Source organism: Parus major, chromosome 10 (assembly GCF_001522545.3).
Source record: "Parus major isolate Abel chromosome 10, Parus_major1.1, whole genome shotgun sequence".
NCBI lineage: Eukaryota > Metazoa > Chordata > Aves > Passeriformes > Paridae > Parus > Parus major.
In genome coordinates, this window is record NC_031779.1 from 2,652,763 (window position 1) to 2,677,711 (window position 24,949).

Sequence of the window (24,949 nt, forward strand, 5' to 3'; positions counted from 1 at the left end):
CATCCATCATCCATCCATCATCCATCCATCCATCCCTGTGCAGCTCCATTCCTGTCCCCCACACACAATCCTGGCCCTGTCACATCACCTCAGCACAGCAGAGGAGCAAACCGTGCTGGGAAACCCAGCCACGCTGCTCAGCACGGAGCTGCTGGGTGCAGCCACTTTGCTCCGCAATGATGAGAGGAATGACAGGTTTGTCTTTACAAACCTTTACAAGCTGTGGGGCTGCTGAGTGAATGAAACTATCACTGAGAAATAACAGAAACAATGGGATGGATTCCACTGAAGGATGAAAGAGGCACTGAGGAAGAACCACGAATTCCACAAGAGTTAAGAATTAAGAAGGAATTATGCATTGGGAGGGGGTATCTCAGGTATCAGGCACTCCAGGAAGTCTGTACCTGTCAAGTACCTCAGCCTATGGGGAAAGAGAGAGGGACATGCAGCCAGCAATTAGGATAAAAGGGAGGCTGCACCCTCCAAAAATTTGAGACACCCCAGGGGAATGCCCCATGGCCTCTCCCTTTATTCAAATAAAGTAAAAGGACTCCTCTGTCTCCTTTTTGGACATGAACCTCTGGTGTTTGTGGATTAATTTTCCTGACAACAGGGACAGAAGAGGCAACCACAGATTGATGTCCTGTCTTTGGCTAGGGCAGAGTCCAGTTCTAGAAGGCACCAAATATATAGCATAGGTGTGATGAGAGAGCAAAAGGTGTGTAAAAGGCATTTTGAAGTTAATAAATTCCTCTAGCTCTGAATGTGCAGGATGGCAGGGCATGTGCATAGACAGAAGCCAAGGCTGGGGTGTGACTTGGAAGCTTTTCAGATCTAGAAATGGTCTTTTCAAGCCCCAGAGTGTGTTGTTCCTGGAAGAAATCAGTTCTAGGCTCTCTGTGGAGCTCTGGTCTGCCCCAGGCAGAGCCCAGGGAAGAGCTGGTGAATGAAGAGCCTCAAGTCTCCCTGGTTACTTGGACAGCCCAGAAGAGGCTGCTGTCACTTCCCAGCCATGTGCACCCACAGATGGGCAAGGAAATCTGCATCTCTTGGGCCTTTTTGGGAGCCTTATGGGGCACAGGAAGGATCCTAATTGCCCTGTGTTACCTTAGGCTGGACATCTGCTTGCTGATCAAAGCTTGCTTTCCCAGCAGTGAGGCTGCCATGCCAGGCATAAGGAAAACACACAAATAAGGGGAAAAAGGGAAAGGTTGGGTCTGTGCTTAGCAAAAACTGCCTGGAAAACCATTCCAGATCTAGGTATGTAGAAAGAGAAGGAAAAGACTTTCAGACAGAAAAGAAAATTTTTGATTTTTTTTTCATGTTTCAATTAGATTGTGGTGAATCTCCTGAGATAAGCCTGGGAGAACATCCTAGATTGAGTATTTTTAAGTGTTTTCCTAACAGTACTTATACATTTGAAGTTTATTTTGTAAAAAGTTAGCCTAGTGTGAAATTCTGATGGAAGCTAAATTCTCACACCGCAAAGGAAACAAGCAGTATTATTTTCAGCTAATGAAAAGGTTGACATTAAAAGACAAGTTGAATATCAGCAGCAGAGATAGCTTTTTCTCACCTAAAAGATGATTATTTTGAAGAAATAAAAGTATAAAAGGAATAAAATTTTCTTTTCCAGTTGGTAATTTCCAATGGGATGTGGGGAATGTGCTAACAACTTCATTCCTGAAACAGGTAAATACTGGAATTAAGAAAAATAGAGGGCACTTGCAAACTGGGCATAGTGTTTGCATTCTATGGTGATTTATCTTTCTCAGAGATTTTTTTCCCTTTGTTGTTGGTGAGTCAAGCTATGCAAAAACTGGCAGATTTGCTATAGTGGATAATGAAAACTAGCACTTTCTCAGTACATATCAAGGACAAAAGCAATTTGCTGCTTTTTTGGATTCCAGGTGCCTGAGCTCCCAGAGCAGTTCATGGCCACAAGCCACCCATGGAACTGTTCTCCTTTTGCTGGCTCTGTGTAAGGCCAAGGGGGTCTCTGGTGTAATAATGCATCTGGCTGTGACCCAAAGAGGGATCAATTTGTTCCCTGCAGGGTCTCTAATGGCCTTTTCAGAAATCTCTGGCCTTTTCCTTCTTGTATGAAGGATTTGTCCAGCCAATTCCATCACTGCTGACTGGCACAAGCAGATTGAAGTAGATGTAAGTCATTTCCTTCCTTATTTTTATAGTAATTTTCTAAAATCAATGAATTGGATCCTTACATCCTTACAGGGCTTAAGGGGGCAGCAAACATGTCATCATGCCAAATTACACATGTTGGAGTGAATAAATCAATCAAATTTTGACCTGTGCATTCTTCAGGACTCCCTTTATGACTTCTGGGCTGCACAGCAGTGCTATAGATTTGCTTCTGGATGTTCTGATTGTATCAGTGAAATATTTCAGTGCTTCACAGGGTTTAATGGAAGTGACTCCTGTAGCTGATAAACGAATGAGTTTTAATTCTGTCTGTGCTGGTGTGGATGTACAACACCTATTACCTATTGCTTCTGGGTGGCTTTGGCTTTCTACTGGGATTGATATGGGCTTCACTCTGAGGCATCCAAAGTGAGGATGTTTCACTCCCCTGGACACTCTGAAAGAATGTTTTACCTTCAGGAGCATTCTGGTGGTAATTCACCTTTTGTGTTTGTCCTATGGCTAAATTAGAAAACCTAGAGTTGAAAACAATTTAAGCAACACTGAAATTTGACAGTTTGCTTATTTATTCTTTTAATTTTTTTAAATGGTTAACTTCTGAGATTTTGACATACATTCTGAAATACTGTTAAACCACTAGCTAAAGACAGAGACAAAAGCTAAAGACACTCTGCCTTCCCTGTGGGTACCCCCACATGGAGAATCCCACAGGTGTCTCCTTGAAAATAAGGGTGCCCACAAATTTACTCTGTGTGTTTGTTAAGCGATTCCCTGTTGTACATTTAAAGATTCGACTTGTCAGAATTAATTCTGGGTGGAAACAGGAATGCCTGACTCTGGAACAAGAGGGGCCAGACAGAGGCTGTGCAACAGCCACTGCAGCAACTTCGAGGGGGGTTTGCCATCTAGTGGCTACAATATCTTTAGCACTTTTGTTTGGCTTTTTATGCTTTTTTCTGCTTTCTCTCTCTTTGTTTTTGGACTTTGTTTTTTGCTGAAGCACTGAGCTGTGCTGGGCAGTCCTCTGTGCCACAGGGACCATCAGGAATTGCTCTGTTGGCCTGCTTCACAGCCATCAAAAGCTGAATTTCGTGGCACCAGAGATGTAATTAGCAGAGCCCTGTCAGTGGCAGTGCTTTGGTGACAGCTGTTCTCACCACGTGCACTGTTACACCACACTATTTTGTCTTTTTAAATATTTTCAACTTTAAACTTGATAGTTAGGGCATTTTTTCCCAGTACTTTGCCTTTAGATGCTGGGTTAAGTGAGTAATTTAGAGAGTCCCTTTATATCTTGCACACAGGAAGGTAAAACAGGCTCTTCTATAACCGGAAAACCACAGATCGTTTTTAATTTTCTTTCTTTTCTACCTTTGCTTGGTGAGTAGAAGTGTGAAATAACCCCACCTTCCTTTCTGGTAGGTTTCTATTTTGACATTGGTATAATCTACAAAGTTAAATTGTCTTACAATTGTTAAAAATACCTTTTCTGAAACTGAGAGAAGCCTGTGCCAGATGAGCCCTACAGACAGTTCCCAGCAGTCCCTCAGCCTCTGGTAACGTGGATCCCGATAGCAGAGTTGTGAAAGCACCGCAGTGCCAGCCCCTCTGAGGCCACCCTTAACATCTGCCTTTCCTCCTGGCACACAGGGAACACCCAGTGTGGTTTTACCAACAGTTCCTTCTGTGAAGCCCAGTGGTGGTAGCAAAGTGTGAGGAGATGCATCTGAAATCATCTGGTTTTAAATAATTCACACCTGGGACTGTGTCTGCATTGCAAGAGGGAAATGAAGGAGGAGGAATTGTGTTCTTCTAACAGGGAGGTAACTGAGTCACGACCCAGCCTTAGGCCAGGCACACAGCACTGTCTGACCTTCTTTAGTGGGCATGTGGTAAAAACATTGAAGAATGAATTTTGCCAGGATGTTTTCTTGTTCTCAGAGGAGCTATAAACAGAAAGGCAATAGCCCTCAGTGCAGCTGGAAGGATTTGTGTCCAGGTCCCAGCTGGGCTGTGATGTGGAGACACATGAGTTGTCATATCAGAGGCTGCACTGTGCACCAGCCTGGGCTCAGGGACAGTTTGGGGATTTTGTGGCTTTCATGGAAGCAGCAACCAGTTCCTCTCATGCTGTGGGGTGTTCACATCCCTGTTCTGCTGCTTGTGTATTTCCAGGTATGTGGAAATACACCTGAACTGAGGGGAAGGGGCTGTGTCATCACTCCAGGGCTGGGCACTGGGAGCACAGACACATCACCCCAGACTTTATTGGGGCAGGGGAGCATATAGGAAGACATCTCCATGTTCCTTCTCTTCCCCATAAACCTGACAACAAATTAGATCCCTTGTGGCTCTAGAATGAGCTCTGCTGTCCGAATCAGAGGTTATAACAGCCAAAACAAATTTCGTACCTTTAACAGAAAGCTAAATTTCCTCACATCTCTCAGAAAGAGAGCAGCACTGCTGCCTGTCCTCATCACCAGAGAGCTTATCTAAATCAAATTTAACAGGGACTGAGCAGAGGCTTGGGTCCATTTTCAGAGTCCTGAAAATTCAAACACTAATGTATAAATTCTGTGTTTTGAACATTTGGGTGGAGAATAAGCAACCATGGAAGGCTGTGACCTTCCCAACTGATTTTTAGCTTCAGTTCAAAAATGCCTGCTTTGTGTGGAATAATACAGAGGATTCTGTATATTAAGTGACAGATGCACTATTTTTATCCACAGGAAACAGCAATTGGCATTTCATTACAGATGCTCTCACCTCACACTCACTGAAATGTTCTATTTCAGGCATCACAGAGAACAGCAGAGCACACATGGACTTGAAGGAACTATCCTTTCCCAAGGTCCTAAGGAGATGGTAGTGGGGAAAGGGGATTAAAAATGTAGGAAATCATATACATTATAAGTGACAAGCAGAACAAATGACAAAAATAGCTGTTGTCAGCCTAGGCAGAATTTAACCAGCTAGTGTTTGTTTACATGAGTTATTTTACAGAAGAACAGAGTTCCCAGAGGCCCTGGTTTGGCTGAAGCTGAATTTTGTGGCATATTCTGCTTTCATGTTGCTGTGCAGAAGAGTTGCCCAAAGCTGCTGCATGGAAATCCCCAGGCACATTGCAGCCAGAAAGGTGTTTCCTCTTAAAGGCACAAGCTCTGCTGAGAATCATCTCTAGTGTGAGAGGCATCATTGCTGGGTACTCTCCCAGCAAACAGTTGCAACTGTGATCTCAGTCTGTAACTTGGCTGAAAATCCCAATTTCTCTACACCCTCTCCCATGTGTGCACCACAGAGAGTACAAATACTGCAGTTTAGACTTCAAAACCTGTAGTTCTTTCTCCTCTGCTGGATATGGGTATAAGCTGTTATTTGCCAAGAAAACATGGCTGTAGGTTTGTCATCACCTTTTTATCATTTCTTTTATGAGCAGAAACTAGGAAATGGTGATGCAGCTTTAATTTTTTTAGTTAAAAAAGTGGAATAAGAGGCATACATTGTTTTACCTATTGACTCAGTGGATCCTAAAATGTTTCAGGGTTTTAACAAAGAAAAAGAAGAAAACACTGGAGGCTATTCCATAGAAAGCTGCTGCTGGTGTAGCATCCTGTGATTGCTATGGCTAGAAGATTATTTAGAATAAACATCTTCATATGTTTGCCCTGTTGTTCTAGATCCTTCCCTTAGGATCTAGTGTTGTGGACAGAATATTAATCTGAGCCTGTGTGATCCCTCTTGCAGTCTTAGATTGAAGTGTGTGCATCCTTCTGTGCCTTGGAATGAGCTTGCCAAGGCATGTAGCAACTGCTGAGTGAGAGCTGTGCCATGGGCTGGGAAGAGGAGCCTCCCCCTCCCTGTGGGAAGGAGTTTGTACCAGCTGCAGTGCTTTTGGCAAGGACAAGCAGCCAGGCTACTGAGTGACAGTGTCCTTTGCCTGTTAGCACTTAGAGGGAACTTTTATTTCCTGAGCTGGAAGCTAGTGTGTTTACTCTGCCAGTGGCATCCAGCACCAGCTTCTTTCAGAAACCCCATCTTGGCTTTTTTTAAAAATCAGAAGAGGTGCAGTGTGTCTGCCTTGCTGGTTTTGGTGCTGTCAGACACACTCTGACCTGTGCAGGACAGACAGGAGCAGTGAGGACCCGGCTGTCAGCCACACCTCCAGCAGCAGCACTCCCACCTTGTCCCCTGCTAGTCCTGAGGTCAGAGTGGCTCTCACATTTCTGGGCTGGGGAGTCTGCACTGGACACCCCAGGTGTCTCTTTCAGCAGGTCACTGCTGTCACTGCTGCTGCTCACACTGAAGTGCCCTGTGTGCCCAGCCTGCAGCTGTCCCTGCCAGGCTTGGGACAAAGCTCTCCATCAGAGCAGCTGGAGCCATGCTTGGGGAACAGCCCAGGGATACAGGATGGCATCCTGATGGCTGCTGTCACCTAGAGTTTCCTCAAACCAAGAGAGAGTGGTCCCAGGGTTGCTGTTACATTCCAGTAAACCTTCCCTACAATCTTTCGAGTCAGCAGCATATTCCTTCATCTGTGTCTTCAGTGAGCAAAAATGGGCAGTAGAATCTATTTATACACTTAGCTGAGTTCAGCAAGTTGCTCTGGCTGAAGTAGAATTTGGGGGGAGAAGGAGCAAACCTGGAAAAATGATGAAATTGCTCTTTTCTTGAATTCAAAAATAAAAGCCTTTAAAATATAGGGGAGGCTTGGGAGGGAACTGTTTTCTGCAGCAATGGCCACTACCTGGTGCAGTGTGCTGTCACCTTCTCCAGGCTGCTCTGGTGCTGGCATTTACTCATTGTGCTTATTCCCTGCACCTTGTTTTGTGCCTATCCTGACTGTGCTGAAATATCAACCTCAGCCTTGCAGTTGTTTCTCTTAAGGTCTTCTGGGAATTTTCTCATACTGGAAGGTTTTGGGTGTTTGTTGTGCATGCATTTTTTATGTTCCTTTTATTGATTTTTTTGAAAGGGTATCAGGTATCCTCCTGATATTGGGAACTACTGGGGTGTGAAATAATTTCCCAGGAGAAGTGGCAGAAAGCCTTAGTATCTGAGATATTAAAAGGTGGCTAAATTTAAGACTAGAGGATAATAATTTTGCATTAGCAAGAAAATGACTGAATGATTTAAAATTAGTAATTCCTGCTCCTCTCCCATACATAGCATGGCACAGGAAGGTCTGCAAAATGTTCTGCAAAGAAAAACCTGGAAGTTACTTTTTTTTCCTGGTGATTGTCAGATGGAAGTTTTAGGTACAAATACGTTTGATTTTAAGAAGTACTGCTACCAAAGCTGCATTTGAAGATGTGAACAGCCTGTTCAGCCTGTCAAGTACTTGTAAATTCTATTAGGACCTAGTATGCTAGATGATAATAGGGAGTCCTATAAAGAGGAAATTCTTGGAAAAATGGACTGGGACAGTTGTCCTTTCAAGCTTTTCTTATTACAGGGAGTACGTAGATTCCCTCCCTCAAGTCTCTCTGAAGGACTGGCCTTGGGGGCAGAACTGCAATCAATGTCATATAAACAAGCAGAAACTTCACACTGAGAACACACAGACACAGAAAATTCAACATTTTTAAGGCATCAAAACCAAACATTGCATTTTCTTGTGTTGTTCCAGCCCTGGACAGACTTTAGTTTTCCCTGATTTTTTGTTTGCCCTGGACAATGCCCTTCACTGTCTGTGCAATTCCTTAAACGATCAGAGGATGCTGGATGAGAGAGAGCTGAGTGTCCTCTCTGCTCCAGAACAGGAGCAGTGAGACACTAGCTCTGATAAAAACATCAGTGCAGAGCTGGTGTCTCTCTGACCAGGTGTGGGCTATGGAAACACAGTAAATCAGCTCTGCAGCACAGCTTTGTTCATGTACTCAACCTTCCCTCCATGCCAAGCTTTAAAATTGCTGGATCAAAGTGGAGCTGGGCCCAAGTCCAAACTTCCCCCAACTTGAGGGGAATTTGGATCCATATCCCAACACTGGGACTTGGCTCTGCTTCTAAATCAAGCTCCCATAATCTCTTGGGAAAAGGCAGACCCATGAATTGCCCACTAAGTTACTGAAGGGCAGCCAAAGCTTCTTGTTGCTGAACACATTTGCTCTGCCTGCCCTGTATTGCCAGTAAAGGAGTTTAGGTGAAGCCTTTCCTTAATCCTGAAATGCTGATCTTAGCCTTTGGGTTGAGAAAAACCCATCCAACCTTAATCTGATGTTTTAATTTCAGAATATTTCTTCTTCTCCTTCCTTCTCACCAGTTAGCCAGCAGGAAGGCAGAAGCCATCTCCTAGGACTGTGGGATCCCCGGCTCAGGGGCCAGGCAGAGCTGGAGCACTGGCAGGGAAAGCCTTGCTCATCCTCCTGGCATTGCCCAGCACTGGGGTTGGCACAGCAGTGTCTGTGCCAGCCTGGCAGAGTCACAGCGCTGCTCTGGGATCGCTGGCACCTGCCTACCATGGCAGGGCAAGGCTTTGGGGTCAAGCTTTCCCATCAAATATGGACAGGACACCACTTGCACTGGGAGTGATAAATCAACGTGAAATCAACTAAGAAATGAGATATGGGATGGAGGAGGGGAGCAGGCCCCAGGGATCAATAGAGCTGTTTTGTGTTTAGATTGAGGTCTTCTCTTTCAGGATTCTCTTCTGTGACCCCACATCTTCATCCTCCACCTTATTACTGTATTATTACTTGTTACAATAATGACAAAATGTCTCATTATTGCTACTGCCATCAATAATAGCAGCAGTTTATCAGCAGTGTTTATTAAGTTAAATTCCATACCAGCATCTATCTTCTCCTCCCAACAGAATTTATACATAATTTAAGATAGTAATGGAGGAGACAGAGAAAAATAGATGTCATCTTAGTGTATTTCAGTAGTTCCATTGAATTATTTCAAATTAGGTACCTTCAAAGAGATTTATATTTTGTTTTCTTAGGCTAAGCCTTTTTTCCTGCTGCAGAAGCTGATTTCTGGGGTCTTTGTGCTGTCACAGTCTCTCAGTGTTCACCAGCTTTCCAGAATTGTCAAGCCACCATCCTAAAAATTTCACAACCTTTTCCTTTCTCTTTTTTCATCATCTTTTAGTCTGCTTTTGGAAGCAAATATTAAGCATTAAGAATCTTGAAATAAAAAAAATTCTCAGGAAAGGACCTGCTGGCAGTTTCCAAATAAAGACTTTGTGAATCCCACAGTGAAGGACTGTGTTGTTTCCCCACTTTCCCTGGACATTGTGAAGAGCTGTGTAATGCACTGAAGTGAGTAGTTGTGACCCCATCCATAGGCAAAACACAAGAGTCTGATATTTCTTCCAAAATCATTTTGTTTGCAGTAACAATAAAAGAATTCCTTACTTGATTTCTGTTTGGCCTCCTGCTTTTCGGGCAATTTGAACCAGCTCTTTCCCGTATCTCTCTTCTGCTTGTGCTCTGTTAAAAGAAAAACTCAGTTTCTCTTAGTGGTACCAGGATCACATTTACACAAATCTTGTAATTGTATCTGAGGTGCAAAACATCAGAAATGCAACTTATTTGATTTCTCTATCTCCTCAATCCTAGTGCTGTTAGTTAACCTCTGAAATATTTTAGTTATTTAAGTTATTTCTGGAAGAAATGAGATAAAAATGAAGCCCATCTGCATGGCTTTGATTACTGTGGAATGCTATGTACAGCTCTGCCCCCAAAACGTGGATTCATGGGAAGAAGGAAGTGAACAGCGATGAGATGAAGTTGTTCAGGACAGAGCAAAAGGAACCTAAAAATGACGGCTGACTCAATCCATGAAAACACTGGCTGTGAGGGGACTGAAGAGAAGTTTCCAAAGGATCCATTCAAGAGATGTTGAGAATAAATGGGAGCCAGGGATAGCAGGAACATTTCTGTCCCTTGAAAAGATGAGGCACTGCTGGAAGAGCTGCCATGGAAGCCGAGGGGAAGGAGCCCTGGTGGCTGTGTGGTTGGTGAAGCTGGGGCAGCTTTGTGGAAGGGACAATTTGTGGTATCTCACCTAATGGGGAACTGTAACTGGTGACTCAGGAAAGTGGTTCTGTTTCTATGGTTAATAAATACAAATATTCCTTTGCTGTTTTCCCTTCCCCCAGCATTGGAGGAAAGTTCTGTTCTCTTTAAAAAAAAGTATTTGTACTAAACAGCTTAGTTCCTTTCTCCTGGGTGCAAGCCCAGGGTAGAACCAAGTTGTCAGTCTTTGAGTAGCTGCTATAAACTATTGATGGTCAATAATTAATAATGAACAGATAGCCTGGTCCTAGCACCTGGGGGAGGGATGTTTTTGTTTAGGGTAGGTCCAGTTCTCAAAAGCAGTTTCAAAGCATTTCAAACTGTTTTGGCCTGACAGTTGGCACCTTAGAGAAATGTACCCTTTGTTCAAGAAATGAATTTGATGTGGGTGCAAGGCCCTACAACCCTGCTGGGATTTAGTCCTATCAGTCTTCCTGCTTGGCCAGGAGGTGCTTTGTGTGTTCTTGCTGAGTTATAGCAGTTTGAGGGCTGCTCTTGAAGTTCTACCCCACGGCAGCTGTTGGGGTGGGTCCCTGAGATGGTCCCTCCACCCTTCCTGATGCCCCTGGGCTTTGGGAGCACCTTGCCTCGTAGCCAAGGTGCTCAGGTGCAAATCCACCATCTCCTGGCACCCCAGGCAGGACTCTCCCCAGCCCAAGGAGATCAGTCAGGCTGCTGGAGCAGGAGTGCTGGCCCTGCAGCAGGAGCAGAGTGTTCCTGGCCTCTGTCCATGGCTCCCATGTGTGGAATGCTGCATGTGCTGCCCTCAGAACTGCTGTGTTTTAGTGGGGTGTTCCTACAGCAGTGCTTGGCATTCCTGATAGAGGAACAGGGTGCACAACGTGGTGACAGGCCACACAGAGACACCACTTCCTTTTCATGTCAGATGAATGACATTTCATCAAAATGGAAATACACTCCAGACACACAGTGCTGCAGAAGAATAATACATTAATTTTCCTCTGATTTCAGTATCAGGAAACACTTCTGTGTCAGAGGCTTTGCTTAGTGCCAGTGCAGCAATAAGAGTTACTCGTGCTGCAGCCCCACTTTTCTTGCTCAGTATACAAGTATATCATGGGGAAAAAGCCTGGCCAGCTTTTACACCAGTGCCAGCTCCTGAAACCTCAGCATGTACTGGACTGGACTAACCCAGGGTCAGAGGAATTTGACAGGAGGCTGATACCATCTATTCACATCTTCATGCTGCTTTTCCCACTTTCCAGTACTCCTGCACACAGCTTCTTAGGTTTCCCTGCAGCCATCCAGAGATGGAACATTGTGTTTTAACCCTGGGCTTTGTTCTGGAATACAATTGCTTTCTCACTCCCAAACCTCTTAGGCCCTTCTCTGGGCCGGTTAGGGGGATTTATGGTTGGAAAACTGAGTGTTAATGTGGCCAGGGCCAGGGCAGCTGGTTTCAGGACTGCAGGAGCCATGGGCAGCCTCTAGAACGAGATTCATCCCATCCTTTGATCTTCTGCTGGGTCATTCCTGTGAATGACGTGAAGATGAGCTGAAACAAACACCTGCCAGCAATAAACTGGAAATCACATCTTTGACTCAGTGCCCACTTCTGGTCTCCTTTTCCTCCTCCCCCAACAGGCACGTACACACACAGGCACACACATGCACACACTCTCTGCAATGTCTTGGGGGTGTAAAAAATGTCTCAGAAACTTTTCCAAGATGACTGTACATGTATTTTTTCTTCTTTACGGAAAGAACTTCATGCCTCCACCATAAACCAGGAAAAAACTCATCCTGCAACTTTCAGAAGGCTCTGCAATGTTTTGGAAGGAACACAGCCGTGTGCAGCATCCAATGCAGAATTGCACTGCCCAAGGCCTGCAGTGCAGTTCTGATCTCTGTAAAGATGCTGTTTTAAACAGTTTCATCTAAGCTGCCATCAGGCAGATGTGACTTCAGGACTGTGTGATGTGTGCCAATATAACAGGCTCCCACTGGTGGTCGAGAAAAGCAATTTAAATAGCTTCAGGTTTTGATGGGACACTTCACATGCTGTGAAACAGCCACTTTTGAGTCTGACAGCTCACACTCCCTTGAAAGTCCCAGGGCTTTAAAATCAGCCATCAGAAACCACCCTAAACCTAAGAAAACTAGATGGGGATAGTATGGGAAGAAAAAGCAGGAAAGCAGACCAATATTCATAAGGTGACAGTGCTGAAATAAACTGTTCTGGGATTGCCTGCTGGATATATAATCCATATTTATGTCGTCTTTCCTACATGTCAGGCCTGAGGAAGTGTGTGCTTCATGCTACATGCTGAAACTGCTGAAGCCACTTAAAAACAGCACCAAATTTCAGAGCTGTTTTTCAAAGTCACACCTACAAAAATGAATGCCAAAGGATCCAGAGCAGCAGTGTTATTTTCTCACCCACAAAATTGTCAACTCTCCATAGCTGCTGTTGAGAAAGCACCAAGAAGCACATAATCAGGAACATAAACTACAACATCCTTACTCAAAGCCTGCTAAGGCTGGTGAACATCAGGGGCTGGTTTGGGTGTCTGGGTAAGGCTTTAGGTAGCATTTTATGTAGCTTTGTGTTTGAAAAATGTCTCATTTTTGGTACTGGCAGGAAACTGAAACAGTGCCTCTGGCAACAGCATGTTCAAAGAGAAACAAAAATGTGCAAGTCATTTTTGCCCTGCAAAAGGGAAAATTTAGAAATGTTACTTGTGGATGGAGGTGCTACTGTGTATTTCTAGACCCATAATGAGGGGTTTTAGTGGAGCTCTGGGTTTCTGACTCTTTCAACCTTCTCTTCCCTTCTCAAGTCCTTGAGATTTCTATTTATCCACCTTCACATCACAAGGCTAGGATTCATATTACTCAGTCTTTTCTATGTAAGTTCATAACTACCAAACTGAGAAACAGCCTGCTATTCCCTTCCAGATGCCAAATGAGACAAAAAAGGAGGCTGCTCACACTTTTTTCACACTGATTTTCATACCTCTGCTTGAGCAAATCCTCCACATCTTTGCACATCTTCTTCCCCTCCAGTAGCCGCTGTACGAGCACCTCGTAGCCAGTGTGGAAGGTGAACTCCTTGCACTGAAAACAGAAAATAGGTAATAGCTGTTAAACACATCAGTTCCTCTTACCTTAATTCTAATTCTTTTTTCTTAATTCCTCTTACCATATTTTCAGAAAAAAAGAGTCAGCTCAGTACAAATATCAGCCTGAGGGCAGTGACTGTGCCACCTGGTCAGCAGTGTTGTTTTAATGGATTTGTAGCACGGGGAGACAGGATTTCTATGTTCTACCCCTGGTCCTCTCACTGCCTCACAACAGGATCAGGACAAGCCATTTTTCCACAGGGAGTCTGAGTTAACCAGTACATAGAAATAGCATTATTGAAAATGTAGTGGTGAATGTTTTCTGAGCTTTATGTTTCAGCATTATGGTAAAATCACGGGCTGTGAAACCATAAAGAGAACGAGTGTGTTCCTTCCCTCAAGCAGTTTATCTACAATACAAGCCCTTATATATGAACTGAATGCAGTTTATACATGCATCCACTGTCCTCCAAGCAGTTACCATTTAATAAATGGGTTGCTTTATTGCTTTCCACCACCACTTGTGAAGAAGACAGCTGTTTAAGTTTTGGTACTTGGAAAAGATCCTCTGGCAAGCAACTGCTTGGGCACTTGAGCTTGTGCTTTTGCTTCCTTGTTGCTGGGACTGGAGAGGAGCAGGGGAGCTCTGGGGGTGGATGCTGGTGGTTGTTGGAAGCCTCACAGGCCTTGGGACTTCTGGAGATTTGCAGATCTTGGAACAGGGGTTTTTGGTTCTTCAAGAGCTAGGATAAATTTCTGCAGACAATCCCTGTTAACCTACAGATTGTAGTAACATTTCCAGTGCTACAGTTCATTGTAAAAGCCATCACCCCTGAAGAAACAGGATCTCAAGCCCAAAACATTTGTTTTCCTAATGTTTCCAAGGGTAATTTACACACACATCACAGGGAGGGATCCTGCTGTGAAATAAATGAGAAGCAGCAAGTTTTGCCATTCAGAGAGAAAAGTAGGAAAGGTTCTTGATAATACTCTGGCAATGAACTTAGCACTTCCCCCCTCTCTCTTGTTTTTGAGGACATTCCAATGGCAGAAGGCATCACTGCTGTAGAAAAATTACTATAAATGGCTCTCTCTGCCTGGCAGAAACTCTGGTCAGATGTTCCACAACCAACTCACACCCCCAGCATTTTAATTGTGTATTTTCAGATGCAATCAGCTATGTCCCACAGCTGTGCACACAGCTTTCTTGTCCCAGAAATGCTGCCCATGAGGTAAGTGAAAATACCCCGTGGGTTGGTATCACCCCAGCCATCAGCCACTGCCACAGGCAGCAAAGGCAGTGATAGGCTCACTGTGAAGCTAGTCTGCCTTTCTGTTCAATATCTCTCTTTGCTCAGTAAATCCTAAAACTCACTTGGTGTCTTTCCCCACCTCTTTTAAAATGGCACTGTAACAACTGTAAAATCATGTTACACTGAAAGGATGACAAATTCTTTATGTCTGAGAGAAGGCTTATTAAATTCCCTAAACTGAGAATGCAACCCCAACTTGTTATCAACACAAAACCACACACACAAACACAGCAGTGTGCTGGGGGGCAGGCTGATGGGCTGAGTCCATCAGGCACTTTCCTCAGGCCCCTGGAAGCATCAGTGCCTCACTGCCTGCCAGGTTCCTCTGGGCTTTGTTCCTCTGGCTGGTCCTTGTAGAGAGATCTGGCTCCTAAGAAGGACTTCTACCACAGACACTCATTTAATCTATTATGTTTTCAGGGGCATTCATCTCACAATTTGCTTTCTTGTCCTCCTCTGTGTTCCTGAAGAATGTGGAGGCCGTTTCAGAAACGCCAGGGTCAGAAACCCAAACCAGGGCTCGCAGGCAGCAGCTCTGGCTGTGCTCTGAACAGCTCATGCCACCCACCCAGGCTGCAGAGGGAGCGAGAGGAAATGCCACAGCCAGTCTGAGACAAGTGTGAGCTGCTCTGGTCACTCACCCTGCAGCACTGCTTAATTTCCAACCACAACGCAGCTATGAATCACTCAGGCCTCAGCTTGCACAAATGTTTCCCTTTCATTTCAACAGCTCTATTTCTTCTTTCACGTGTTGTACAACTGCATCCCCTCTCAACATCTCCTTGCATCCAAACAAACCTCCTTTGCCCTTTCCTGACATTCTGCTTTTTCATCCCATTGATTCCCATGTGTTGTTATAGCACCTGTTCAAGGTTGAATAAATCCCTGTTGGACAAGGATGATGCTTTACCACTCCAGTAAAGAGTAAGTGGTGCTTTGTACCATGGCATTAATGTCAGCTCTCTAAGAAACACTTGTGGTTCATCAGAGGATTGCATTTGCCTTCTTCCACTATCAAATCATAGCAGTGGCACTCAAATGAGCTAAGATCTACAGATATACCTGCAATTCTCTCCTCTTCTGCTGTTTTATTCAACAAGGTCTCAGAGTATATTGGATTTTTTTCACTACTGATCTCTTACTCCTATTTTGTACTTTGAAACTTTGATTTTTATCTGTTCTCTGTTACTCCAGGCTCAAAGGTTATCAGATACCTCCTGTACAATATTTCATTCTACCTGTTTATTTCAAGCACAGCTATTTGCAGCCCATTCTTCATGTCTCATGGCAGGATCCAGCACCTCACCAGATCAGTGTGTTTGCCCACTTCAGAGTTCTTCCCCTGCTTTGTCTGTTCAGTCCCATTTGGTTTTTATCTAGTGTCTTAAGGATTTCCTGTGTAACACCATAAGTGACCCCACATTTTCTTTGTCAAGACAATCAGACAGCAAGGCTGGATCTCATTAAACAACTGTCTAGCCTTGCTAAGCTGTCTCGCCTCTATTCTATTTTCCATTTAACATTTTGTGTTATAATTAGCACCCGCATTGAGTGGTTTTGCAAAAGCTGTTAAGCTGCACTACTCAGACAGTGCTTGGTACTTCTCAGAAAGGATTTTGTGATGATTCTAAGAACTAATGAATAGTCAAAGAACTATTATATTTTAATTTTTTTTAGAAATCAGAAAAATGCTTTAATTAGATAATAAATATTGTCATTAAATGTGTAAAATATCATTTGCTTGTACTGAAATCCAGTTGCTTGGAAGAGGGTGATTTAACTCACCACCAGCAATTTCTCTCATTGTCAAGAAAGGGATTCTCAAAGCGTGTGTGGCTGTGAAAGAGGATTTAATCCTTGTTACTAAAAAAGATTAGTTATTCCTTGTTGTCCAACAGGCCTATAATCATGAACAAGAAAGTGCTTGACAGGGATTTCAGTGTTGTGAGCAGAGCTGTGTTCCCCTAACTCTGCATGTGTGCCTGGGGATTTTCTTCTTGTTCTCTTCTTGAAAATCACAGGTAAAAGAGGGGCAGCATTTCTTCTCCTCTGCCCAGTGACAAAAGTTGCTTCCCTCCAGTGCAATGAGCAACACTGTTCCTTCAGAGACAAAAGAAATGTGGAGGGGAGTATATGACTGAAACCCACAACTTCTGTGCTCTAGTTTGAGCAGAACAGCTTATCCCAGAATACTTGGAAGGAGGCATGGAAGCCTGCAAGCAGTGGTGAAGACAGTGAGCACGCTGGGATACCCATCCCAAATGTTAATTGTGGGAGAGATTAATCAGGGCTGGCTCTGAGCTGGTTCCCACAGCCATCAAGGAGAGGCTCTAAGGATTTGGAATTTGGTAATGAAGGCTGCAAGGGAAGATTGGGAGTGTCAGTTCCCTGCCTAGAGGGTAGAAAGTACCAGGATTGCTGGGGGCTCACAATTTCCTCTTACCTTCTGGTGACACCAAGCTGGGTAATCTTGTGTCTTTAGCAACTGACTGAGAATCAGCCTTATTCCAGAACATATTCCTCTGAGCCTTGTGCTGCTGGGTGCCCAGAGGGAACTGTGAGGCTTTCTGAAGTACAAGAGTTTACATTTTGAAGTGACAAGGCTACTATTGCAATAATATCAAGGAGAAAATACTAAAATTCTGTGCTCATCACTGAAGCAGCTTTCAGTCAATAGCTTTTCCAATGCACTGGAAATAAAATCATCCAAACTCATGTACAAACACTTATGGTACACCCTGCACATCCAGCTGGTGATGGTCACAGTGACATGACCTCATCAGGTCATTGTAGCTGTGCCATAGCAACTCTGGGCTTTTCTGCTGTGGCTGCTTTCCTTGGGGCATTTCTAATTATGCTGGCACCTGAGCTGCCCATCCAGGACCTTGTTTAGAGGTAGTTTACATACCACAGCTCAGACCTCTCCCTGCTCCTGCAGGATTAGCTGGCTTGGCAGCACCTTAGCATCTCCCCCAGGGCAGCCGCTGCTGCTGAAGCCGTGTGTCCTGTCTGGGGAGTGTCAGGGCTCCTCCTGGGCTTGCTGCAGTGTTCTGGGAGCTGCAGCTCTGCTTCTCAGTGTGAAAGGACTCATCCCAGCATCTCCTGCTGCAGCACCTGCTCACCTGCTTTCTGTACAGAACCGGCTCCAGGTGGTAACAGGGACAATAACCCCAGGGTACAGCAGGGCAGTGGCACCACCCTGATGGGGAGAAAGGGCTGGAAAAGGGAAAACTCCACAGCAGACACTGGGTGCGTTGCTCAGTACCCAGCAGGACAGAGCTGAACTGTTCTGGTGAGAAACAGAGCATCAAAATCCACACATGGTACCTGCTCTGCACCTCTCAGGGGGGCCTGGCACGAGCACTGACAGACACAGCAGAGCTCTCAGGGGGTCTTTCAGCCTAACCTGCCCTCATTTAGGAATCATTTGAAATGTATTATCTGCCAATACTAAATATATATATATATATTTTAAAACCCCCACACTTTCTCTTAAGTTTAAAGTATTTAGTTAGAAAAGTTCATTCCTTATCTTGGTTCCTAATGATATTTTTCCAGAGCTTGTATCAGAAGTGTTCTCACATGGTTTTGGACTGAAAACGCTAAATGTTGCTACCTGATCCAAATCAACTATTAATACAGATTTTCAAGGAGAAAAATAATTGAAACTGAATCTGTTATGGGTATCTTTGGAATTTTTCTCTAAATCAAGCTTTTTTTGCATTCATATCTTGTTTAGTTTAAGTATGCTTATAACAGTTTTAGTAAAATAAAAACTTAAGATCTACTTTCCCAGAGCCAAAAAGGAAACAACTACTGGTGTGAGGAGGAAGTTTAGAGAGAACAGGGCACAATGAAATTTTGAACAAGGGTCATTTTGACAATATCTTTTTCAACTGTCAGAAAGAAATCCTTTCTATCACACATAATATCTCAGTCCTGGACTGAAAGTAAGTTGTTCTGACTGATTTAAATCAATTAATTGTATTCTTGCATCATACCACTGGGTTCTGGCTGTGACTGTTTCCAACCCTGTTCCCTTATCTGTCAGTCTCCTTGTCAAGTGCCCTGCCAAAGGCTTCATATGTGTAGATGAGCAGCAAACAGACCTAATAGCCAAACATGATTTAGAATCTCCAGGTACATTGGACTGGATATTTCCTGTCATGCCATGGCCTTTCACTGTAATTCAATCATTTGCTTTATGTTTTGTGGTTTTTCCCCTGGTACACTTTAAAATTTCCTAGTGGTTCTAGAAATATATTCCTGACACAAAGTGTTTTGGGGAGTTCACTGCTGTTTTTCACACTGTCCTGGAGCAAACAGGACAGCAGTGAGCACCACTGCTTTGTGTGTGCTGAAACACCCTGTGCAGCTCTGGGGCTCAGGGGTGCCTGCTGCGATAAGAGCTGCTTTGCTGCTGCTTCCTGTTCCACCACTGCTATCCCAGCTCTGCTCCATCACAGGGGCACATGAAAGAGCCCTTTTCAAAACCAACCCCAGCTTTTCAGCCTGGGCCTCTGCTGCCTGGCCCTGGGACTGTGCCAGCAGCTGAAAATGCAGCTCAGCAACCCCATTCTGAGCTGAGCACATCCGTGGGGGAAGATCACCATGCCCAGAACAGAGCGGTGTCACATCAGAAACCCCTGACCAAAAACATCCTCCCCTGACCTGTGCTGGGTGTGATATGAGTCCTTCTCCACAAATGTTCATGTCACAATCAACTGCTTAGTGGGTTTAAAAGCATTTGCTCACGCTGTACTGTGTAAGAGCTCCTTTTTCCTACTGGCTGAAATCAGTTGGAATGGATTTGTGGATCCAAACATCACAACAGAATGTGATGGTTGCTTGTGCTTTCTGAGACTGACTACAGAATTTATACAAGCTTAAAAAACCCTTTTTTTTTCTTTTTTTTTAAGTATTGATTTTTTTTTTCCCCACATAAGCAGAAAAAGCAAGGAGGAGTAGGTGGGTTGTAGCTGGCTGTGTAAGATTTTTGTCACTTCTTGTAAATTCGCTCTTTGTGTATCAGAAACAAATGTTTGCTCAGGATGTAGGTAGGGACATTTTTGTGATAATTCCAGGAGTTGACTTGGGCATTTTCCACCAGAGGCTTAGTTTGCAGTTTTGCTGCAGCCTGTTACCTAAACCTGACGTGCAGTACCTTTCATGGGGAGCAAATGGTATTTATTGCCAGGCAACAGCATAGAGGTGAACCTTGAATGGGACCTTCAAAAATCAGAAAGGAAAAACCACCGCCTCTGCAGCATTCCAATTGCTGGGCTGCTAAACTGCATCTCCCACTGCTCCTATAGCGAGGTTCTCATCAGACTTCAAACCTGCAGCAGCTAGGATAGTCAGAGATAAAACTGAAATTGAGATTCACAAACTATACAATAGCACTGCAAATGACACTGAGCAAAATGAGCTCCTCAGTGGTCTTTTGCTCTTGACCCTGCGGGTTTTCTCTGAGAAGGAAATGGTTGATTTAGAGTTCTGCTGACACAGGAATTTGTCCTCAGCTTCCTGAGCCCTCACCCTCCTCACTGGCATCCTGTACTGCTCGTGTGTTATGTATTAGGCATTCTTACAGTCACAGCATATTGTTTGGCTCTTTATGTTTTAATCACCCCCTGATTTGCACAGCTCCAAAGTGATGGCTGCACAAAAGCCTGCCTCACTTTTGCAGGTGGTTTGCTGGCTGGCAGACTCATGGCACACAGGGAACAGCCTTGGAAAGTCTCAGTTCCAGTCTATTAATAGGACTCTGCTTGTGCTTATTATCTCTGTTTTAGGTTGTCTTCTTAATAATGTGATTAAACATTATTTGGAGTTCAGTTCAGAGCCCCAGTGCTCCTGTCCTAGCAGAAGGAGAAAGGAGCCAGCAGACAGACATGCATCACAACAAAAAGCATGACAAAAAACTAGGAATCCATTCAGAAAATCCATATAGAACAAACTTCTGGAACACCTCTGTGATAGGGATAGTAAGAAATGGGACAGGAGGCAGCAGAATCCTTCACTAGTTTTAAATGTAGCTTGATGTGGCTACATGACACAGGTTTGACGTGGCAGCATCCCTTTGTATTTTCTCCATATGACTTCAGACAACAGCTAAGTCCATAAATTAAAGTGGCTTCTCCTTGGAAGCCAACAGAGGCCAGAAGTGAAGATTTGCACCTGTCTTTCAGAAGGCACAGCACTGTTGCCATGGTCCTTCTGAAACATGACAGATAAACATGTCAATGGTGGAATCAGATGTTCCTTCAGTCTCCTACTGAGTAACATTAGCTACACAAGAGAAACTGGAAGAAAAATAAGGAGAAATAGAATCTTACAAGTAGAGGATACTTCTGTTTTACACAAAACAATAGTCAGAGATTGCTTTTGTTTCTATTCCTCTTTAGTTCATGCACTTCCAGTTTCCTTCTCTGTTATAAGAAGGCTCCTCTCCTTCTTTTAGTGGGCTTAGTGACCAGACCACAGTGAGTGAAAACACCTGAAACAGCCCTGACTTGCTCAAGCACAGAGACAACTGTCCACCAGGTCTTACAGAGCCACTGGAACCAGACCTGCTTAGTTAGTACATTAATTTATTAAAAAACTATGTGTCTTTCTCCTCCTTGTCTTAAAATGCTTGCAATTGTTTCCTGTCAGTCCTGAAAAAGGCACTTCACAAAAGCCACTGCTGAACCCATGCTCTATTTGTTACTGGTGCCTCCTGGCACGTGGGGAAGGGTAAAACTTCAGGAAATATTCCCAGAGTCTTGTTGTACAAGGAGATTGAATTAAAGATTTACTTCACTTCTTAGTAAAGATGGTTTCAATAGCTACATGTTACCAATTCCATTTCACAAGAGATCTTTGCCAATTAATAATTTTCAACATATCCGATTACTCAACATGATGCAACATTCTTACACTCCATGAGTATCTGATTGAGACACCCCCCTCTCACAGCTGCCACACCACCCCTCATGCTGCCTGTACAGGGAAGGGGAATTGCACTTGAGCCTCTTTCTCCAGCTCTTTTATGTGGGGGTGTGAGGTTCACCTTTTTGGTATAATTTAAAAAGTTTTATAAAAGACAAGTATGAGACAGAAATAAAGCAAAATGAACAAATACAACTGGGTGCCTCAGCATTCAGGCAAGAGCACGCCTTACCAACAAAGGATTGTCCCTTAACAACACCAATATCTTGCATATTCATAAATGCTTATGCATGACTCAAACATTCCTCTTAAGTTTTAGATGTTCCTTTGTTTAGCTTCAACTCCCCCTCCCCAGTAGATCAATCTTCTTGGCTCCATTGAGTCTTACAGTCCCTGATAAGAGAGGTTCAATAAATTCCTCCCTTGGAGCTCCAGTCACTGCTGTCTTCATCTGGATAAGATAATCTAAGAATGCAAGGTGGGGGTTCTGACTATCTTTTCATTCTCATTCATATATGAACAAAAGCAATCTTTATTGTAATACCATACTACTCCCTAAAATATATATATATATGTATTACACCACTATTTCTTCGTTTCATACAGCAAAGTTTCCAACATTATACATATAATATTATTATTTGTGAAAAGCATGATAGAATAGAATAGAATAGAATAGAATAGAATAGAATAGAATAGAATAGAATAGAATAGAATAGAATCTGTATCTGTAACAGGGGTGAACTGCATGGCAGGAGGGAAGGCATACCTGGATTCCAGGCTGCAGGCAGTGGCTGTGGGCAAAGAAAGCTCCAGTTCCTGTTCCAGTGTGCCTTCCCCCTGCAGAGCTCCCAGAACCATAGAGGGGTTTTATAGTCTCTTCCTCTTTGGTGAGCAAATGCACCTCAGTTCTCCATCTCCAGAGAAAGCCTCTACCAGGTGTGAACTTTTTCATCAAAGCCCAGCTTTATTTTCCAAAACAGCACCCCTACTTCCAGTAAAACCATGTTTTTCCACATAATAGATTCTGCCAGAAACCCAAGTCCTAACCAAATGTGCATCCATGGTCTTTCAATGGCAGGGCCCTCCTTTCCTTCTCCTGGTGCTCCTGGGGATTTCCATCCCACTGAGCAGCAATCCCGGGGCTGTTTATCAATCCTGACTTGTTAATTACCCTTCAGTAATTACAGCACCTACTGCAAGGAGCAAGAAGTGATGATACTCAGACCTCAGGGCTGCTGACCACCTATTTTCCTTTTTGTCTTTGTCCCCACCCTTTATTTTTTATTTTTCTTTCATATTAGGAATACATTAGGCCTGGACAAATTGAGAGCAGCACAAAATAGCTTTGAAAAGCTCTTACATTAAAGGAAAAAAAAAAATGTTTATTTATTTGCTCTGAATGGAATCACATGAGTTGGTATCTCTAAGCTGGCCCAAGCTGGTACATTTTCACTTAATTCCAAAGACTGTTGCCTTTCATTTCAAGTAAAGATAAAGTTGCATGAGGAGCTATGGAACTTTTCAATTCCTTAGTCTTGTTCAGTGATATTTTCCCACCACTTTAAAGAAGTACTAAACTCCATGAACAGCAAGGGAATAATTCTCTGGGGAGCTGAAAAGCTGTTGGGATCCAGATGCATATTTTCAATGTGGGTTTGTTCCTTCATCTTGACACCCTGAGCAAGGCTGAGTGATCTCCATGCAGAGCTGTTCCACCAGCCCTCACCTCATCCCAGCCTCAAATCCCCAAACTCTTACTGAACAACACAGTGAACTTTGTGAATTATTGAACTGTGGCTGCTGAGAAAAGCTTTATTACAAAACCTAGATTAAACTGCAGATGAAACTCATGTTTTCTGTGCCATCTGCCTGCTGGAATCTACCTTGCTGTGGCAAGGCAAGAAAATGAAATCAGAAAAAGATCTTCTTGAACTAAAGGAGCTGAAATATAACAAAGCAGCCTAACTTGTCTTCCATATAAGCATACAATGAGTGTTACTGGATTGAAATGCCAGTGTCCCTGTGCCTACAAAGCAGCACAAGTGACTGAAGAGGCAGCTCTGCTGCACTGCAGGAGTGTCAGCCTTGAGGGAGGAAAGGGATGGGCCATGAATCAGCCAGTCCTGCCAGGAAAAATTCTGCTGAAATGGGATTAGTAAGGACACTCTGAGATCCACCCTGGAGAAGCTGTGGTGGGAGGAGAGGCTGGGGGCTGGCACTGCTCAGCCTGCACAGGAGGTGCTCAGTGTGCTCAGATCCCTGTGGAGGGAGCAGGGGCACCCAAGTGACAGGGCAAGAGGCAACGGGCACCTATAGAAATTCAAGAAGTCCTGTTTAAGCACGGGAAGGTTTTTGCTGAGAGGGTGGTGAGGCACCAGGGAATCACAGGTATCAGTTTACACAGAGAGGCTGTGGAGTCTCCATCTGTGGAGACACTCTGAGCTCGGTGCTGCAACTGGCAATCTGAGCGAGGGTTGGCTGGAGATGTGCAGAGGCCCCTTCCAACTTCAGCTATTCTGTGACTCTACCTCAGAAAATGCACCTCAGTGGGCTGCTCTGCAAGCCAGAAGACACCCTCTGATCTTTGAGAGACACTCCATTTCAAGCTGTGTGTGACAAATACTCTTTAGGTGCTGTTTGTTAGACGTGGCCATGCACATGCGGGTGAAGAGTCCATGACTCACCTATTCCGTATTTAAAATACAGACTCATGGCACACTTAAAATTGGCAGAAATAAGAACCCTCCCCTTCTCTGAGCCCAAGCAAAATCAACCAACTTTTGCAGAGAAGGATGGATCAAAACATACTAGATACAGCTGTGTAAAAATATTAACAAAGCTGTCACAGTGACTTACTTCATCAATCAACCAATTTGAATAGTCAAACCCCTCAGCTGCAACATGGTTTTCATCAGAATTTTGCAACAGTTTTCATCAGAAAATTGTAATAAAGTGTATTTAACAGTTTAATTATTTCAGTCACTGACCCAGAACGAACTCTCTGTAAATCCATTCATCTAGTGTTAGTTCAATTGAGCTTCATTTTAGCTGTTGTGCTCTGCTCAGAAGTGACTGGTGAAGCACCAGTGTTTCCATAGCCACAACGACTGATCAGGTTTTCTACGTGTGATTTCCTCTGGTTTCAATGACTGTTGTGATTGCCCCCCTTCCACCCTCCACGGGTGCTTGTCATTGCCTTAGTGAGCCAAGTGTCCTTCCCAGAGCAGCTGGGGGAATGGAGGAAGAAATTACACCTAGAAAAAGATTAGAGCAGCCTCTTCTCTGGAGATGAAGCTGACCTCACAACAAACACAGACATCAGCTGGGCAACCAGTTCAACTTTTCCAAGCTGGCTCTCCCTTTATTCCCCATTTCCACACACGTCCTGCAGCGATGACTTGGCCTGGATGTGATCAGCATTGTGGCTGTGCCT

At 44.0% G+C, this 24,949-nt stretch overlaps 1 protein-coding gene across 7 annotated transcripts in view; it reads right to left on the bottom strand.

The window, feature by feature from the left end:
* The window catches only part of PSTPIP1 (proline-serine-threonine phosphatase interacting protein 1), a 55,416-nt gene that overhangs the window by 22,053 nt on the left and 8,414 nt on the right, over window positions 1-24,949 (bottom strand). For 5 of the 7 annotated variants that reach the window (XM_015638913.3, XM_033517069.1, XM_015638914.3 and 2 more), the window contains 2 exons: window positions 13,162-13,262; window positions 9,522-9,596 (listed from right to left, as the gene is read on the bottom strand). In XM_015638913.3, the coding sequence (XP_015494399.1) occupies window positions 9,522-9,596; window positions 13,162-13,262 (176 nt within the window). Of the gene's footprint in view, window positions 1-4,929; window positions 5,090-9,521; window positions 9,597-13,161; window positions 13,263-24,949 lie in introns of those variants that run through there. The other 2 variants (XM_015638915.3, XM_033517071.1) reach the window with 2 other exon arrangements.